Raw genomic sequence first — 19,705 nt, 5'->3', positions numbered from 1 at the left:
TAATCAATAAATGTACATATTTAATTGTATTTGGTAGAAATATTAAGATCTATGGTTCCTTTTGGGCTTAGAACTGCCATTTATTAATAACCATTTGCACCAACACAACTTTATTATTAATAGGTATAAATACATGCAGCACTATCTTTAAAAAAGTAAGTAATAAACAAGAACCAATCTCTTAATTTCTCTAAATAATTAATTTTATTCCAGCTCTGTCTTGAATACATGATCAATCTGCAATTGGTTTGGTGCTTATATGCATGCATAATATTGCATGCTGCATTGGGGTATGCAGGCTTATTATCCCTGCCAGAATAAAACTGGTTAATTGCGTAGTTTGCTCTCGTTCATTCACCATCTGTATGTTAAATATGGTGCCCTTGTTATTTACATGAACATCTTTGACTTTTTCATCTTGTGAAATTACTAATGAGCAATATTCACACTTCTCCTAATTGGTTAATGAGATAAGTGCATCCACAACACTCCCTTTGTGTTCTCTCAAAGTGCGCTCAGCTAAAGGCCGTTGGATCTCCATCTCGTCAACCTACAAGTCAGACAGATAAAGTCAAACAATATCTTGGGCATGAAAAACTTATCTGTGAAAAGTACACTTACAATTAAATCAACATCTTCTTTCTTGATAACTACTCTAGCAAGTTCCTTTTCCCTAAAAAAGAGACAATACAGTTTAACAAGAAAGAAACAAATTAAACAATTATACATATTACTCAAAATCCCTCTATTTCTTCCCATTAAAGAGAAATAAAATACATAAAAAAAAATAGGGAAAAAATTATCCAAGGCAGCCATATAAGATTTCCACTTTTTACATTACAAGGAATAAAAATGCTCTCAGACCCACAACAAACATGCTTTCGATGATATAAAATGTGGAAGGTAGTAGAATCATTTTTCGTTACTTCCCTTCCAACTTGCAGTTCCTGTCATTTATGGATTCTTGTTAAGGTAAATCTCCTATTTTGGGTAGGCATTTAATCATACTTATTTTCTTAGGCAAGGTGCTTATTCAGAGTAGGCACTTATTTAAGGGAGATACTCAATTACGGCAAGCTGATTGGGTAGTCATGAGTGTGGCATGTAATATCTAGTATGCTAAATGGGTGGGCGTGGCATATAGAATAGTGCAAACAGGTAAGTGGGAATGTCTATTGTCTAGAAACCCAAAGCTTTACCTCTGAGCTTGATCAGCCTTTTCTTTTAAATGACGTCCTTCCACTAAACTTAGTGCCTTGGATATAAAAAGATTACTATTAGCAATCATTCAGACAGTGTACAACCTATAGAGCTGACACTCCAAATGCCTGCGTTATCACCTACAGTGGAAAGCATTGCAAGAGTATTTAAATAACTATTAAAGCCGCATTGTCACCAGTTTACTTCTGGTCAATTACGTAACAATCTCTGAGTATTTTTAACGGAAAACGCGAAAAATATTTAAAAATATTGAAAGCAGTGTGTTTATTGGAAGTTTCTTTGAGGATGTGATTAATAATTCATAGATCCGACAACTCAATCACGCGTGCACGAACAGCCAATCAGGAAAGAGATGATGCAATAACAGCCATGTGGTACCACAAATGTCCCACAAAAAGTCGGCAATTGACAGCAAAAAAGATTGGTTTGATATATTTTTTGCGAATCTGGACAAGCAAATAAGCATTTTTCGGTCAGCGTAGAAAGTGCTAGTCCTGTTTTCTTTGACCAGCCACTTTTAGTGTAGAGTTGGGACTCAAATTGCAGAAAAAGACATAAAATATCTGCGAAGAAATGAAAAACAAAAAGCAAACAAACCATAAAAGTACAAGAACAGTGTAAGTCCTACCATTAAACTTGTGTTTGATATTATCCTTGGTTACTTCATTACATGTCGTTTGTTTTATTGCTTTAAATCTTGACGTTTGCCGATAAAACTTGTAGTTAAAAGTCAGGTCTGTTTTTCAGTCTACTTTTCCCCACACTAAAATCACTGGAAGTTGAGATAAATAGCTTTTCTACAAGATTTTCACCCAGCTTGGACAACAAATCAAGTATCCATCATGTTAGGTGATGGTGTTTTATTTCCCAAGTCGCAGGAAAATCCCTATAAACATCTTTATTTTAGATAAAGCCGAGCCAGATTCACAAACCTCATAATAATAAAAATAATAATAATAATAATGAGTTTATTTCAACCTTTCGCAGTATAGGCTGGATTACAGGTGAGTCAGAGACACAAGTAAGCAATACAATAAAGTACAATTAATCAAATGTAATTAGCATATCCGACATGTTGTACAATTTGTGGGGCTTATGTGGGTTGCACTTCGCTGGCTTATATCTTCTTCTTTCTGATTGGATGTTTGTGCGCGCGTCGGATCTATGAATTTAGAGCGTATGGCCTGATGAATTTCTCGGATTATAATAGATTCTTTTGTCTTTTAACGGTTGAGGTTTCCGTCGGACCTCCGGAAGTAAACTGGTAACAATGCGGCTTTAAGGGTTTTTTTTTTTCAAATGCAGACCAAAAACCCCAATATTACTCCTTTGATTTACCTACACAAACACCTGTTTTTTGCTGTCCATTCGAACCGTATATCATTTGAAAGAGGGTAGATTATTTGCATCTGATGAGTTCTACTTATTGGGAAATACTGTTAAAATATCCACATCCAGCTAAATAGGGGTTTTCTCTTTTTCCCATCACAGTTGGAATAAGCCCGGTGAAATTGTGAGGGTTGGATAGTCGGTTGGACAGTTGGTCGGCAGTCCATGTGACAGCACATGGTTACTAGCTATTTTAAAAAAATGTAAGTTATGTACTTATTCTTTCCCGTTCAACCCATTCCCGTAATTTTCAACATATTGTACTTACAGTCCCTATATCAGCAGTGATCTCTGTCTCTTCGGCGTAGTCCGTTACTCGTTCCAAGTCTGCAGAAGTCTGTAGATCATGTCGTTTTTGTGGAGCTGCCGGCTCAGCTGGATCCGCCATTTTGTCGAAATCGTTAGGCTAGCTCCCAGGCCTATAATATTGATGTCCACAGGTTGCCCAAGGCAATCCTCAGCATGTAATGTATTGATAAATAAAATACAAAAAGCCCAAATTGTCGTGATCGTGAACCAGAAAAATAAATACAATACACCAAAAACTGGTATTCGACTCTGCCAATTTTTCCTCTTTACTAAGACTTCTTCAGGGCAGACTGAAGAAGGTGAATCGTTACAAGCTTATTTCTAAGCATGTATTTTATATAGAAGTCAAGATGATTTATGTTGGTGCTTCAAGATAGAACATCCAAGCAACTACATTTGATAAAAATGTTATACATTACATTTGATCAATTTTCTTCCTCTTGATGTTTTAGGGGGCCGGGGCGAGGGTCCTAAGAGAGTTTGTTTCTGCGCCCGCGATATTCAGCTGAGCCCCATAATGGCGGGACACGGCAAGCAGATTCTTGTTCGAAGAGTGTTTTTATGGGGCCTTTCTGCCATTTATTTATTTGCATTTGCTTCGCTCTACATACAGATTCCAGGTAAACCCTAAAAAATTCAGCCTTTGCTAGTATTTTTCCCCAGCATAAGTAGTCTTGACTTGCAGCTCAACTAAAAAAATCCATCACATTTTCAAGTGTTCAATAAGAAGTGTGCCATTTCTCACGAACATCTGCTGTATTTTTTGTTCTCAGGACTTTATGGCAGAAATGGGATATTGCCGGCGAGGCTTGCTCTGCAAAGTGGTGAGTTCAATGGAAATATTATTTACGGTATAGCTTATTTATAACAATGAATGAATGGCTTTTTGTTCTAGCATGGCCACAGGTATCCCAAGTTAGGGCTCATGTTTTTAATCCATGTGTTATTTTATTGTAATTTAAATAATTTATCTGTACTGGCATCTCTTTGCTCAACTTTGACCACTGTATTGAAGCGACCATGAAAAGCCAACTTTCAAAACTTGCACTTTTGTCGCTGATAGACTGCTGTTTTTTTATAATTTAATTGTTACATTTTAACCAATCAGAGAAAAAAACAAGATAAAATTTGCATGTTCTAAATCAGAATGCCATGTTTTTGCAAACTTAAAATAAAGGCTGTTTTCACAGCCACTTGAAAATGTAGTATTCCAATTTTTCCTCTTACTATGATAACAATAAAAGGGCATAAGCACCAATTTTCAGTGACAATTTTCAATGACACCTGTTTTTCTTTTAACCTAAAATATCTATTCCCTCTATATATACTAATACCCCCTACATTTAGACTAAAAAAATTGCCAAACCCCCAAAAAGTATTACGATCAGTTCACCCGACTTATATGGCTGAAGTCCAGAGGTATAACAATTGATGCTGGAATATTTTTTTAGTTTTCTGAATAAATAGGCTATGCACATTTTAATTTACAGGTGGTGTCTCAACTTGGGAAGATTTCCGAGCTAGACCTACCCTACTGTGGTACATGCCCAACCTTGGACTTGACACTGAGACTGGTATGGAATTGCTGGCAATCACCGGGATCTTTGTATCTCTTCTTGCCATGTCAATGGACTCTTGGAGGGACTCAGGAACATTTGTAATCCTTTGGTATCTCTACTACTCACTTTACCAGGTAACACAAGATCTTAACCACCCAGCCACCCACCCAGCCACCCACCCACTCACTCACCCACTCACTCACTCACTCACTCACCCACTCACTCACTCACTCACTCACTCACTCACTCACTCACTCACTCACTCACTCACTCACTCACTCACTCACTCACTCACTCACTCACTCACTCACTCACTCACTCACTCACTCACTCACTCACTCACTCACTCACTCACTCACTCACTCACTCACTCACTCACTCGCTCACTCGCTCACTCCCTCACTCACTTACTCACTCACTATGTTGCTTGTTATACATACACCATTAACATTAACATTATTATTTTTTTCTTATATTTCCATATAATAATTTCAGGTTGGCCAGACATTTCTCTGGTTTCAATGGTAAGCTCTGAGGATATGTTTAAGGGATGTGATATCTAAATAAAATAACCCTCCATCAAGGCATCCAATTAAAAAAATAATAAAAAGTATATTCCTTACCAAGTCTGTGTGAGGGATTTAACCATAATTAATGAAAGAAAATTATGTACCACTGCTAGCTAGAATGTGATACCTATAAAATTAAATTCTCTATCCTAAAGATCACTATTGGGATAACTGTGGTTGCCCAGTTATAAAATGCAACATTTTGATAATATCAATTTTGGTGGCCAAGGTGCATGGCCACTGTAAGAATTGCCAAAGTTAGTAAAACTAAAGGTGATAGGAAAATTAAGGAAAATACAGTAGTCCACTGCCTGAGAGCCCTGTAAATTAACTTTTTTGACCATCATACGAGTATCAACTTTTTTTAGCAATATATTTTCAATCATAAAGTAATTAAAGTAACATTATTTATAATGTTCTTTCGCCAGGGATATTCTGCTGCTTGAGATGGGATTCCTTGCCATTCTTGTTGCACCATTTACAATGTTTCTCTCAAGACAAGAAAAGTAAGTTATCATTGCCCGTTATATTAATTTCAATACTACTATTAAAATATTTGCTAAAACTCACCTTTTGTAAAAAAAAAAAAATAGCTGTACTTAACAGTACATATGCTCTCATATATAAGGGTAATGATCTCAACTCTACTCTCTTTTCCACCATCTAGAGCCAGCTCTAGACATCATGATAGCATCAATCTGTGGCTTGTCAAGTGGCTGGTATTCCGGTTGATGTTCTGTTCTGGTGTTGTGAAGCTCAACAGCGAGTGTGATACTTGGTGGAATTTGACAGCATTAGACTGGCACTATGAATCTCAGGTACACGATAGTTTTGAATGCTCTTTGACGAAAGTTCATTTTTTTCTTCTTGATTCATGTTTTGACTCAGACTTTATGTATGCCTTAAGTCAGTTGAAGTTATATTCTATTTCACTAGTCTACCAGGAAGACTTTTGTTTCAGATTGCACTACACATTTTAAGGTGCAAAACAAGTAAAAAACTGCAGAACGGATTGCTGAAAAGTTGTATTTTGTTAACCAATTGCAAAATGCCAAAAATACACCCACGATAATAGAAAATATTATGTTTATTTGCAGTGTATTCCCACCCCTCTTGCATGGTATGCTCACCAATTACCTAAATGGTTCCAGAGACTGAGTGTTGTGCTAACGTGAGTATCAACTACTGCGGCAGATCCTGGGAGGTTCCCCTGAGAGCTATTGCTCCTCTATGGACAGGAATTTGAGAGGAAGCACAGATTTACCTCCTGCTATACATTTTATTTATTTATGCCTCCTAGTCTTCTTGGTAGTGTCCCTCCTCAGAGAAATCCTGGGTCTGCTTCTTACATCTGTAACCCATTTGGCTGGTGTAGTTTGTTACTATGGTGGATCCCTTGCAAAATAAATGCAGATCACAAGAACCATCTAACCATGAACTTCTGTTCATGCAAAATGTCTGTTGCAAAACTCCTCCCATGCCAAGTGGGACCAGTCATGCAGCAGCAGTCATTGTGTTTTTTTTTTTAATCATATAAAAATATAAAATGATCATTTTCTAGAGTGGAAGAGTTACATTTAATACATTAAATACATGTTACATTTAATATATTTCAATTTTCTTGTTTTAATGCTTTTTTGAACTTACCAACTTGCAGCATGCTATACTCATTTTTTTCTAGGGTACCCCAGTATGTAGTGTATACCATGAAGATTTTTTTTATCATTTTTAACTGTTTTCTAGGTATGTGATCCTTATTGTATTAAGCATATTGTTCTTCGCCCCTGTCCGGTCGCTGAGAATATTCTCATTTTATGCCCAGGTATATTTTCTTTATTTATTTTTTGTCATATTGTTGTTTTTACTTATTCCGCTGGTGATTTATATTTTTTATTTTACTTTTTCCCAGATATTTTTTCAGTTGTTGATTATTTTAACTGGCAATTACAACTTCTTCAACTTGCTGGCAGTTCTGGCATGCTTCTCTATTCTGGATGATGAACACATCAAGTTTATCTTCCCCACATGGCTAGGTAAGTAGAAATACCTTATTGGATGAATTTTCACATTTCATTAGATTAATGTGAAACAAAGAAATAAGTTAACAAAAATATACCCAACAAATATTTTACCTATGTTATATAGGTTTGTCTTGGGTTTTGCTGGCATAAAAATATAGATGTAAAAGCAGTGCATGTTGGTCAATTTCTAAAGAATGCTCTATATCTCTCTAAAGTTGACAGAGAACCAGAGCCAGTGTTTGAAGAAGCTGAAAAGTCTGTTGGTTTTGCTATGCCACCATGCAGCAGGGTTAAAAGATACCTACGAAAATGTGCATTTATGGTTACTATTGGTACAGTTGCATACTGGACATTGCTGCTTTTTGATCTGCGGTTCTCATCTAAACAGATAATTCACTCCAAGATAAGTAAGTATAAGATTTGGACTTCAAGTTTTAACTACTGTGATTTCTTTATGTGTCTACTCCAAAATCTGGAAATATGTCTCCTTAAAGGGCCTCTTGTTCCTTGTACATTGTGTACTATTGCCTTACATTATAATGGTCCAAATGCAGGACAAAACCAGTCTTCAAAATACCGGGAAGAATGATGCTGAGACATTAAAAAACTTTGGGAAGTGGAGGGGCTAACTGGTCTTTTTCTTATAATATTAGTTAAAACTTGGGGAGGGGGGGCTAATTGGTCTTTTTCTTATAATATCAGTTTAAATTTGGGGAGGGGGGGGGGGGCTAACTGGTCTTTTTCTTATAATATCAGTTTAAACTTGGGGAAGGGGTGGGATGCAGCCCCCAGGCTCTTTGGGTGGTACGGGTCTGTGTCTGGCATTTTTATCATGCATATACCTTTTTATGATACAGCCTTCAGCAAGCGTGATTTTTTCACTGCCATCTCAATGGTTACACCAATTACCATTTGGATCGGCCTGGGTTCCCTGTGTGTGGAAATTGTAGCAGCACTTATAGGGTATGAAGGTAGTGAGCTGTCAATGTCTGTCTTGATGACTGTCAAGTTTCACTGCGTGTGTTCTCAAAATTGGTTTTTAATATTTTTCTTTTTTTAACGCACATTATTCATCAGGCCTGTAGTAGGCTGAATTTAGGGGGGTTTCAAAAAAATATACAAATCAATTTAATGTCAAACAATTAAATCAAGTCTACATCACAGTGCAGTCTTATGAGCTTTATGAGTTTCTACTATGCATGGCAAAATTTCTTGCTTCTGATGGCTAAGAGGAGTACAGCCTTGTGAGGTTTATGTGTAAATCAGCTTTTTGTATGTTCCAGGTGTATTCTTGAGAGAGGCATCTTGGCAAAGATATGGTCCTTGTTGCAGTGGGCGGTCTTTTCATTTGCGGCGCTGGGCATGTTTGCCATCAGTCTGGTGAGGTTTTACTCTAGAATTGAACTGCTTATTTGTGATGAGGATTGGTATTAAGGTATTTGCGCCAGCTGAATGGGGTTTTTAGTAAAAAAAAAACACAAAATCGGATTTTAGAGGTTTGGGGTTAGCAAGGTTCGGTTAACCTAAGGTTTGGGTTGACAAGGGTTCAGATTTCCCAGGCTTTGAAAGGTTCTGTTACTAAGGATTTGGGTTATCAAGGCTTAGGGTAACAGAGGGTTCTGCGTCGGATGTAAAGTGTACTTTTGTGGTGTGTAGGTACCCTACACGGACATTGACTATAACACTCAGCAACAAGTGTGGCCTGTCATCAAGAGGTGGAAACAGCAGACAGACTTTCTGGAGCTTGTTAATGCATATGGTCTTTTTAGAAGGTGACTATCATCCATTAGCCATACATCCATGGTGGGGAAGCAGGAGGGTGCTCAAGTTTTTGAGTTTACAGGTTAAAAATGTATTGGCATGTATACAAATTTGCATGTATAGAAATTGTTCGAGTAACAAAGAAGTTTGAATTACCCAGGTTTTGAATACCGTAGCCCGAGTATCAGGCAATTTTATTTTTCAAAAGTCGGAGAGGAAAAATAAAACTTTTTATCGCTTCCCGGTATATACTTTATAGGGAACGATTAAAAGGCCTGACACTCGGGCTATGAATACTGATACTAAAACAAAAGCCTGCTACGGAAACATAAACCTCTTGCACAATTAGAACTGGGTCAGTAAGCTCTCTCTGCCAAAGCTACGATAGTTTCAAGGAGCTTTGCTACGGCCCTGTATAGGAAACAAGTAAACTCTTGGACAATACAATTAGAACTGGTTTCTGTAAGCTCTCTCTGACAAACCTACGTTGTAAACCAAAGACAATGGAAAGCGACAGATTTAGTTTTATTCTGCTTTAAGATGACTGGGTGATTCGTTTCATTGTTAGGCCAGGTTTTGAGACATTGCCTTTTTTAATTAATTTCCATCGATTTTTTGTTAAATTACTCTAACGTTTTTCCCGTGTTGTATTCTTTTTGCAGGATGACTGGTGTTGGTGGTAGACCTGAAGTTGTGGTTGAAGGCAGTCACAGTTTGGAAGGACCCTGGACGGTATCTATTTGCCACGCTAGACATATGGATAATCTTTTTAAACTAGCAATTGTTTTATTTAGCCACAATCAAAACGAAACAAGCTTTGAATTTGTCAAGCCGAATTAGCCCGCACACAAACAAAATTGGCCTAAAGCACTCCAAACCATTTACAACAGCATAGTACTGCAATATTCCTGCTTTTCTGCTCAAAGAGATGTATTGATATTTTTGTATTTTAATATATATATTTTGTATTTTAATATATATTTTAATATATATGTCCCAAAGGCGGCACACTGTGCGAAATAGACCGTTTCTATATTGTTTCTACCTCTATAAAAATGTTGCTTGTCTGACAGGAGTACAAGTTCTTGTACAAGCCGGGTGATGTCAACCGACCGTTACCTGTTGTTGGTATGGTTCCTTTAACTATTATAACTGTAATGTCAGTTAACCTTGTAAGGTAACAGCAGATTGAAGATTAAGATTAGGCTGTATTACATAGCAACCCCTGCCAACTGACCGCTCTCTGTTGAAATACTTTTGGACTTCTTGGTTGAGTGAAAGACTATAAGAAAAAAAATAACCATCTGGGATTGAAGTGTCGTACTTGGATAATTAGATCAAGTTATCTCAGTTGCTTGCTTGCCGATGGAACTGTATAATGGTGCGGGAGTGTAAGATGGCGAGGCTTTGATTGCTGTTGGTGCCTCCCCCCCCTTAGGCATTTGTAGCCACCCTTAAGTGTGCTTGTTTGGTTGCCTTCCAAGACGGTGCTAGGTAACAAGGAGAATTTTCTCGATGTGTTGATAATAAGTATGGCGGACATCATGCGCTTTCTTGCTAATACAGTCTTTCTCCCATTTAGCTCCTCACCAGCCCCGCGTTGACTGGCAAATGTGGTTTGCAGCCCTCGGCAGCTATAACCATAATCCTTGGTTTGTACACATGGTATACCGTCTATTACATGGCCAGCAAGAGGTGCTGGACTTACTGGACCGCAACCCATTCAAGGGCGACCCTCCCCGCTACATACGGGCTAGCCTGTACACGTACCACTACACCAAGCTTCCTGGAAACACAAGCGGGCTATTCGATGCCTATCGCAATTCAAAGTAAGGAACTGATTTTGTTATGTGTCATGTCTCCTCAGTTTGCCTGTTCTTGTGTGTTGTTTGTATGTCGTGTTGGTAGAATTATCGGCTCAACGCGAATGAACATTGATTAAATTCACATTTTTGAATAAATGAACTTCTCTTATAGTGTTTGAAATTCCCCTCCGCGATCCCTTTTGCGATCAAATAGAAGTGTTGGGCAATACCCTTAGTCTGTGTTTCTTTTTATCAGGCTTATTAAGTCTTGGTGGACTCGAAAATACGTCGACAACTACCTGCCTGTCGTGAGCAAAGACGAACCGACCCTCATCACGTGGCTCAATCACTTCGGTTACGCCACGGTAAGAGAAACCAAAACCGGGGTAGGTGGGGTTTGTTCTCGTAATAGAGGCTCATGGTTGATTGTCAAAAAAGGTATGTGAAGCCGGTAAAATCTATTGGAATATTCGCCATCCCAGTTGCAGACAAACCACTGCCAAAAGTTTGGAAGGACCGAGACCACCTGTTGATATTGGAGATAGACAACCATCCTTCTTTAAAGTACATCTGAAGAAATAAAACCGAAATCCTCCAAAACGGCTCATTAATCGATTTTTAATATATTCTATACTGGAAGAGTCCCGATTTCCCATTATCCCCGATTCTTTAAAGCCCCTTGAATATACCAGTCTGAAAAACACCTACTTATCCCCTCACGGATAAATCTGGAGTTGGCGCGAAATGATCGCCATATAAGGAGTATTGCGCGAGCTCGCGTAAATATGCGTTAGAGAAAACAATTTTGGCTACACGTCTTTACCTTGCAACTTTATTAGACGTGGAAATAAAGTGCTTTTCCTCTTGTTATCTGGCTTATAATGTAAATATAAGCTTATACAAATATAAAACGCATATCTTGCTTGCACTTAAAGTAGCTTATTAATAATTCAAATGATTGTGCAATTTTTGAAAGCATTTATTATCATAGTTTACCGAAGTAGTTGTACAAGATGCTGGATATATTAGATATTGATGAATGAACCGTTTTGGAGGACACTTGCTTTTATTCCTTCAGCTGCACTATGCAAACTGCAATAGCACGCGCCAGGGTTGCTGGGCCAGTAGTATTGGCGGAGCCCTGGGCCGGAGTTGGGATGGTGTGCAAACTGCCACACCAATGCCACACATGGCCGGCATGTTGGGTAATACGTTCACGCGTGACAGGCGTTTTGATGCAAGACTCCACAGGCCCGTACCCAGGATTTTTCTTGGGAGGGGTGCGAAATCCGAAAAAAATGGACCTAATTTTTCCCGGGGGGGGGGGGGGGGGGATAAGCTTATGCTTTATAGTTTTGTTTACAAAAAGCACTTCTATTGAGAACCGTGGACTTTCGACCATTGTGTGTTTGTGTGTGTGTGTGGGGGGGGGGGGGGGGGGGGGGCACACAACCACCCCCCCCCCTTGGTACGGGCCTGCTCCACCATATTTTTATTGTGTATTCCAAAGGCAACGCACGATGGATTCCGTTAACATGTAGCGGTCGTTATTTGTACGACAACGGGACAACAGGGTAATGGGAAACAACGAATTTAATCTGATGGTTAGAAAGTAGCACGTGGGATTGTGTTCTGCATGATCATAGGTCTTATCGCACTAGTCATCCAGGGTAAATTCCATCTACCGGAAATGTTCTTTTTGGGGATGTGATTATCCATAACTTCCTAAATTGATGCTGTAAAAAAGTAATATTTCTCGTCTACTGAACTAATAGTGGCTTCATCGGAATTGAGATATTCCTCGAAGCGATCTCTCAGATCTTTCTTGGCAGCGTTCATGTCACCTCTTTTGAACATGAAGACTCTCCTAGGCGCCTTTTGTTAACTTTTGGTTTAAGGTTGTCATCAAATAGGGCAAGGTCGTGGTCACTCATTCCGCTTTCAATTTTTAAATTGTCAATCAGATCTTGATTAGTAGTAAGAACTAGGTCAAGGACGGTTATACCCCTTGTGGGTTTCCTAACATGTCGTGTTAGTGCCATTTTGACAATGTCCAACTTTTTGTGATTAACTTCAAGTCCATAAGCGGGATTTGGTAAAACAGAGTAGTTTTCATCAGACAGGTTTCATCAGACTCGGCAGGTTGAAGATCTCTGAACAAGATTACATAGTGTAAAGTCAAGGGCTTCTAAGGGCTTGACATCAAGGTTAGGTTGTCCGCCACCTCTATCTTTGACCAGATATCCTCATAATCACTACTCAAGTGCTTGTCATGTGATACAATCAGATTACTTGAGAAGGCAGTCAAGACCCCGCCCCCATGGATATCCCTATCTTCACGGAAAATTGATTATCCATGGTCAAGAATTTCGGCTCAGTTGACAGAGTTATCTATATGTGTCTCATTGACGTTAATAATATCAGGCTTATAAAGACCAATAAGGCTACTTAATTCAAGGCGTTTGGATTGACTCTTTAGGCTACGAGCATTTAGAGACATGACCCTTAGTTTGGTTGTATTATTTTAAATACTTTGTCGGGTCGATGGATGAGCAGGAGAACTTGCCTGAGGATGAGGTAGTGTATTGGCGAGTTCTAGAAATGGCTCGTGATTGTTTGATAAGGTCAGGGAGGCGTGTGACAAAGTAATTATCATCACTGAGCTGGGAGCAGCTGGACATTGACCGAGAGAAATTTCTATTATCTAGAAATGTAATTGCGAGTGTCATTTGCGAGCAGTAAACTCGACCTTGATGGAAGTACTATATTTTTTTTTTGCTGGACGCAAATGAGCCTCGAACTAACTGAAAAGAGCCCAAAAAACTCAAACTAATGTTTAAAATATATTTGTAGGCTCTAAACATTCCACTAAGGTTAAGAAAAGCTGACTTGTTTGACCAGAAGCTGAAGATCATGAAACACGCGGTAACGGAGGTTATGCGGTAACACAGGGTAACGGAGGTTATTTTTTAAACAAAAGCTGACTTGTTTGACCAGAAGCTGAAGATCATGAAACACGCGGTAACGGAGGTTATGCGGTAACACAGGGTAACGGAGGTTATTTTTTAAACAATCTGTTGCTGTCACATCTTCGAATTCACGCTTAGCAGAAATATCTATATTGTATTGCGTTCACACCTGTCAGTTGTAAAACCTGTAAAGTTCACAATCCACTGATTATTTTTGATCATTGAAAAAAATGTGGTAACGAAGGTTACGCTCTTATCTCTACGCTCCAATTTGACATTATTTAAGATAGGTAACTTCTCAAAAATTTGAATTCTCATGAAAAAAATACTTGCTTTGATAAAGAACCGACCATGGGCTTCAGATTGGGCTTGCTAATATCATCTATCGCCCAAACTTACTGCCTGAAAAATATATGTTAATTGAGGTAAAGGAGATTATTAAGAAATTTTGGATATTGTATCAAAACTAGGGGAAAAATTGGCACGATAGATCAAATATTTTAGCGCAGCGCTAAAATAGAGCCTCGATCTGACGTAGGCTTGGTTGCTTATGGGCCTTTAACTCCTGGAATTCAAGGTGTCTTCAATACCCCCCTTATCCTCGGAATTTCCAGCTAGAAACCCCCTCCGCTTGGAATTTCCTGGTACTCAAACCCCCTTTGCAAATCCTGGCTACTCCCCGGAATGTTTTGGTGATGTACTCTCAACCTGAACTGCAGGCCAGATACAACAAGCAAGATTTATAATTGAAATGGTATATTAAAAACAGGATAACACAATAAAGCTATAAAAAGTATGCTATATACAGGGGGGGGGGCAAGATTTTCTTTAAGGGGGCGCCAACCCGGGGGGGGGGAGGAGGCCATCAATATATAAAACATATTGTGAAAGTGTTAAATGTGAAATTGTGGAATTTAGGTTGTCTTTGGACATAAACCGCAACCCGGCGGATCTATACGCATGGTGGCTAGCTCTATTGCAAGTTTGCCTTAGGGGGCAGGGTCTGAGAGTGTGCCTTTATATATCATTTGCAACTATGGGCAACTTTTCGGTCATTTTTTTTATTATCAAATATTCAAATTAACAGGTGATACTTATGCCTGGTGCACACTAGTGTCATAACGACATAACAACATAGGAACGCGCACTGTTATGTCCGTATGTTTAAGTATGAATGGTTCGACATAAGGAGGCATTCCACAGGAAGCCCGAGTAATAAGATAATAATAAAAAAACGGAAAATAATGTATTAGATTCGTTAGTTACTTTTTCTCAAAGAATATTTTCTCCATATCTGTTAAACCTCGCGAGATTAAAGTTCGCAGTTTATCGTTCGCGAATCTTTGTGTTCGCAAATATTCGCTTATACTTCTCTTTTTTTATGGTAGGGTAACCCGTGGCCCGAGCATCCCAATGGTCGGTTGTACAGGATCGTCAAGCACTTCCGGTTTGTTGTCCGCACCATGGACCCACTTGTGTTTATCCTCGCTCTCTTGACATGTGGGATGTTCATGAGCATTGCGCATGCCTCACTTGATGCCCCTATAACACCTAACAGGTTAGATGTCTGTCTGTTTGTCCGTCCACCTGTTCGAACGTATCTCTGTCCGTACGTTTGTCAGACTTCTAATCTCTTTTCTCTTTTTTTTTCTATTACAGAAAAAGAGATTCCACCTGGTGACCCAAAACCGAATTATTTTAGAAAATAAAGCATGTAATGCTTTGGTGATGCTTCCATTACCTAGCCATGGTACCTTAGGCCAAGCTCAAACGTCGTATTTAGGCGCGTACCCAGGGTTAGCCGAGGAAAGGAGGGCGGGGGTGCAGTCATAGTTATGGAAAAGTATATGGAAAAAGCACAGGATTAGAATATTCCTTTAAAAATAGGACCTACATTTTTGCAGCCAAGGGGCTATTATTATGAAGATAAAGCAATCGACTTGAATTATTTGCATGCATTTGCATTGAATGGCTGCTCATGGATAAGACGACGTTTGAACTTCTGCCCTATAAGGATCGTCTGCAAATATAATAAAATGAAATAAGGTTCTACCCGCAAATAAAATGTATTATATCCAGATATATTAATGCGTTAGTGTGTTAGAGTTTAATTTCACGGTTTTATTTTAGGGGTCCCTGGTTCACTGGTAGCCACAATAAAATAACTTGCTGAAAAGAAGAAAAAGTAGTTTAATATTGTGTTTATGTTTACATTTTGCGTGTTCTCTGACCGTATTTAAGCGTCTTTGGTGTCGATCACTTAGTGAAGAGCTGGAAAAAAGATTGAACGATTTAGAAAAGAAATGCGCGGAAAACCCTTCAAAGGAAAATCTGATAGAGTTGAAATCAGCAAGGATAGAATATGAGTCTCACTATGAGTATATTGCCCAGGGTCAGATCATACGGTCACGGGCTCAGTGGTTTGAACAGGGTGAAAAAAAGAAATACTTTTTACAACTGGAAAAAACTAATTATGATAAATCTGTTATAAGGGAAATTCATGTAACAGAAGAGGAAACAACAGAGGATTCTGAAAAAATTATGGCGGAGTTGAACAAGTTTTATCCGTCTCTCTATAAAAAGTCGTCATCGCCCCTGCAGGACTCTTTTAAGAAAAAATTTCTGCTTAATCCCAACATTTTTAAAATTCCTGAATCACTCAAGGAAAAATGTGAAGGTGAAATTTCGAATAACGAGTGTTTGCATGTTTTGAACACATTTGATAATGGTCGATCCCCTGGTATGGATGGTTTATAAATTGAGTTTTACAAGGCCTTTTGGTGTCTAAATTATTCATATAGGCATGGAGAGATATCCACATCCCAGAAACAGGCTGTATTAAAGCTTAGGGATAAAAGCTTAAGGATAGGGACAGAACGTTTATTCCAAACTGGAGACCAATTTCTTTATTAAATGTAGATGTTAAAATCGCTTCAAAGGTGTTAGCCAAACGTATAGAACCGATACTTCCGTTAATCATACATTCAAATCAAACTGCGTATGTAAAGAGAAGAAAGTTATTTGACAGTGTAAGAGTTATTGACGATATAATGTTTTACACTAAAGACAAAAAAATATCTGGTTTATTGGTAGCAATTGATTTTGAAAAGACATTTGATTCATTGGATTGGAGCTTTCTTACAGGGGCTTTAAAAGCTTTTAATTTTGGGTCCTCCTTTGTTAGTTGGGTGAAAACGTTTTACCGCAACATCCAAAGTTGTATAATGAATAATGGGTTTTCCTCGGCTATGCTTGACCTAGAAAGAGGTGTACGTCAAGAGGCGACCCTTTATCGCCATATCTGCTTATTCTGGCTTTGGAATCTTGGCAATAAATATACGGCACAAGGACGACATTAGGCTTTGACATTGAGGATGAACATATTAAGTGCACTTTGTATGCAGATGATATGATAGTTTTTGTTAAAGATGTAGCCTCGTATAACTCTCTTATGGATCTTCTGGAGCAGTTTAGTGTTTGCTCAGGTTTAAAGGTAAATAAGGATAAGTTAGATGCGCTTAACTTGGGAGACCCACTAGGTTTTAACAGGCTTATAATAGATGTGAAACATTTAGATAAACCAATGAAGATTTTAGGTGTTTACTTCACCTACGATCAATAACGGTCATATAAGTTAAATTTTGATGGCACTCTTGAATCCTTAAAAAAATCCATTTGTGTCTGGAAATGGAGAAATCTAACACTCTTGGGGCGGATACAGGTGGTGAAATCTTTTGTTATACCTTTTAAGGCATTAAAATGCCTTCATAGTGCCTTTCTTTTATCGTTACATGAGGATTTCATTAAGGAAGTAAATAGCATAATATATCAGTTTATTTGGAATGGGAACGACAAGGTCAAAAGACGGGCTCTTGTTGGAGAATATAAGAATGGTGGCCTTAAAATGACAGATTTGAAAATCTTAATGATGTCTCAGAAAGTGGTGATGTTAAAAAGATATTTGGACGAAGAAGATAATGCTGACTGGAAAACGCGTTTAAACCTTTTTCTAGCTCTTGTTGGCGGTGCATACATCTTAAGCTGTAGGTTTCATATTTCAACTCCCAGTAAGGAATATCCCACAGTCCCACACTTTTATTTACAGAGTTTAGAGGTATGGTCAAAACTTAATAGACAGGAAGTTGACACAGGAAGAAGCTTTAGAGCAAGTGATCTGGAATAATGAAGAGAACTGTGTTCAGAAACAATCTTGTTATTATAAGGAATATATACAATTAGGTATCCATAGAGTTGTAGATATATGGAAAAGTACGGGACAACTATTATCATTTATTTTGCATGTATGTGCATTATTAGGGCACAAATAAACGATAAGTAATTCAATAATTATTTTAGGATATTGTTTGTCATAAAGGGCTTATTGTTTGTACGGAGGCGCTAACGTTTGTAAGAAGCACGCAAATGACTTTCACAAAATACTATTGTTTGCACTTGCTGTAATAAAAATGTTAATGAATGTTTCGTTTACTGTATTGATTGCGAGTTCTCGTATTATTGATATTTTGTTTGTGTTATTGTTATGTATCAACGCGCAAATGAAAATACATTTTTTATTCCTGGTTGTCGAATAGTGTAAATGAATGTGAAGAAAATGCAATTGTGTGCACTCATTTATGTAAAGTTCGTTAATGTATTTCCTTTTAGTTCAAATGATTTTACTTTCGCTTAAATGACAGTACATCGGCGTAAATGTTTGTAATTCTGGCTAAAATGAATGCGTATTTCTCGGTAATGAAAAGCAAAAGGTGTAACATGGAATGACCTTCAGGCTAGAGGATTAAGGTCAGGTGATTTCCTCAAATGGATTGGCCTATTAAATGCAATACCGAAAAAGAGGACTTGTATGATAAAGGGTCAGATTTTTAAAGAGCTACTTGTTATTCAAGAGGGCCCAATCCCAGCCTTATATCTTAGCAATAAATGGATAAATGCATTAGATATTACTGCCAAATTAGTGTACAATCATAATATCTCTAAAATGCTGGTGACACCCACAGCACAGACAAGGTGATAATCTTGACTATCCTGAGAACGATTTTGACTGGGAAGAGATTTACATGCTGCCCTTCCGTGTTGCGATACATATTCACGTGCGTTTCAGTTCAAGATTTTACATTGTATTCTCTCCACTAATAAGAAGTTATTTAAGATCGGTATTGTGAACTCGCCCGTCTGTTCTTTTTGCGAGGCTGAAGACGAGACTCTAGAACATCTTTTTTGCCACTGTAAATATGTGCGCCTTTTTTGGCTTGAAGTCATAAAATGGATGGAACAGTGTCATTTATGCTCTGATGATTCCTTGTTAGCAGATCAGTATATTCATTTTGGTCTCTGGGATTCTGGTATAAATGATTTCATGATCATTAACCATCTAATACTAATAGCAAAGCAATGCATATACCTTTGTAGAAAAAAGAAAATACTTCCAAATGTTCAATTTTTCAGATCACTAGTTTATAGAGTTTACAAAATTGAAAGTCATATCAGTAAACAGAAAAATAATGTAATAACCCACTTGAAAAAGTGGGAGAAACTGGCCTCTTGTGAAAGGGAAGAAGAAAGTGTAATGTATCTGTAAAGTAATGTAATATATTCCCTGCTAGCAGAGGCCTCTTTTCTCTGTATTTCGCTGGGCTGGAGTTCGCGAGGAAAAGATACCTCTGCCATGGATCGAAACTGTTTCTGTTGCGCATGCGTGAGCGTTAATAAGCGACCGACGTGCCAAAACCCGTACCATCGCGCGAAAGCTGTCAATATGCTAAAATATGCTTTGCATGGGTTTAGTCGAAAATCATGAATCAAACTCCGGTTAGTTCTCCTCTTCGAAAAAAGAAAACAACTGTTCAATTTCAATCACCTAAAACGTCACTAAAAAGATTGAACAACAAACGCAGCAAAGACGAGTTTTGTCTTGTTTGTGGGATTAAGACATCTGGGCAGGCGAGTTTCTTCAATGTAAATATCGCACAGTTGGATTCGAAGAAAATGTTACAAAACTTTTTGGTAAACTTAGATCAGCTATTCCCAGAAGAATATGCAAAACCTGTAAACGGAAGATTGACTCGTTAGTCAAAAGAGAGA

At 38.1% G+C, this 19,705-nt stretch overlaps 2 protein-coding genes across 3 annotated transcripts; one reads left to right on the top strand and one right to left on the bottom strand.

Moving 5' to 3' along the window:
* Positions 1–93: 93 nt before the first annotated feature.
* On the bottom strand, positions 94–3,474 carry LOC5518418 (huntingtin-interacting protein K). The gene is made up of 5 exons (XM_001638391.3): positions 3,339–3,474; positions 2,879–3,029; positions 1,200–1,255; positions 622–673; positions 94–550 (listed from the first exon to the last, which is right to left on the bottom strand). Exons 2-5 carry the CDS (start codon positions 2,996–2,998, stop codon positions 455–457), a joined length of 324 nt encoding a protein of 107 aa, XP_001638441.1. The 5' UTR covers positions 2,999–3,029; positions 3,339–3,474; the 3' UTR covers positions 94–454.
* LOC5518493 (lipase maturation factor 2) lies at positions 3,408–18,080 on the top strand. Of its 2 annotated transcripts, none has more exons than XM_048729145.1 (19): positions 3,408–3,539; positions 3,693–3,743; positions 4,410–4,612; positions 4,974–5,002; positions 5,476–5,553; positions 5,721–5,865; positions 6,145–6,218; positions 6,791–6,869; positions 6,957–7,080; positions 7,284–7,475; positions 7,926–8,031; positions 8,352–8,448; positions 8,725–8,840; positions 9,492–9,561; positions 9,903–9,957; positions 10,412–10,658; positions 10,891–10,999; positions 14,992–15,161; positions 15,263–18,080. In XM_048729145.1, the coding sequence occupies exons 1-19, from the start codon at positions 3,437–3,439 to the stop codon at positions 15,282–15,284; spliced, it is 2,070 nt and encodes a 689-aa protein (XP_048585102.1). In that variant the 5' UTR covers positions 3,408–3,436; the 3' UTR covers positions 15,285–18,080. The 2 variants fall into 2 exon arrangements, with proteins under 2 accessions (XP_048585102.1, XP_048585101.1); XM_048729144.1 differs by having other exon boundaries at positions 5,715–5,865.
* The last annotated feature ends 1,625 nt before the right edge of the window (positions 18,081–19,705 follow it).

Source organism: Nematostella vectensis, chromosome 6 (assembly GCF_932526225.1).
Source record: "Nematostella vectensis chromosome 6, jaNemVect1.1, whole genome shotgun sequence".
In the NCBI taxonomy this organism is placed as follows: Eukaryota; Metazoa; Cnidaria; class Anthozoa; order Actiniaria; family Edwardsiidae; genus Nematostella; species Nematostella vectensis.
Note: the sequence above shows the minus strand (reverse complement) of the source record. Positions and strands in the feature narration are given on the sequence as shown.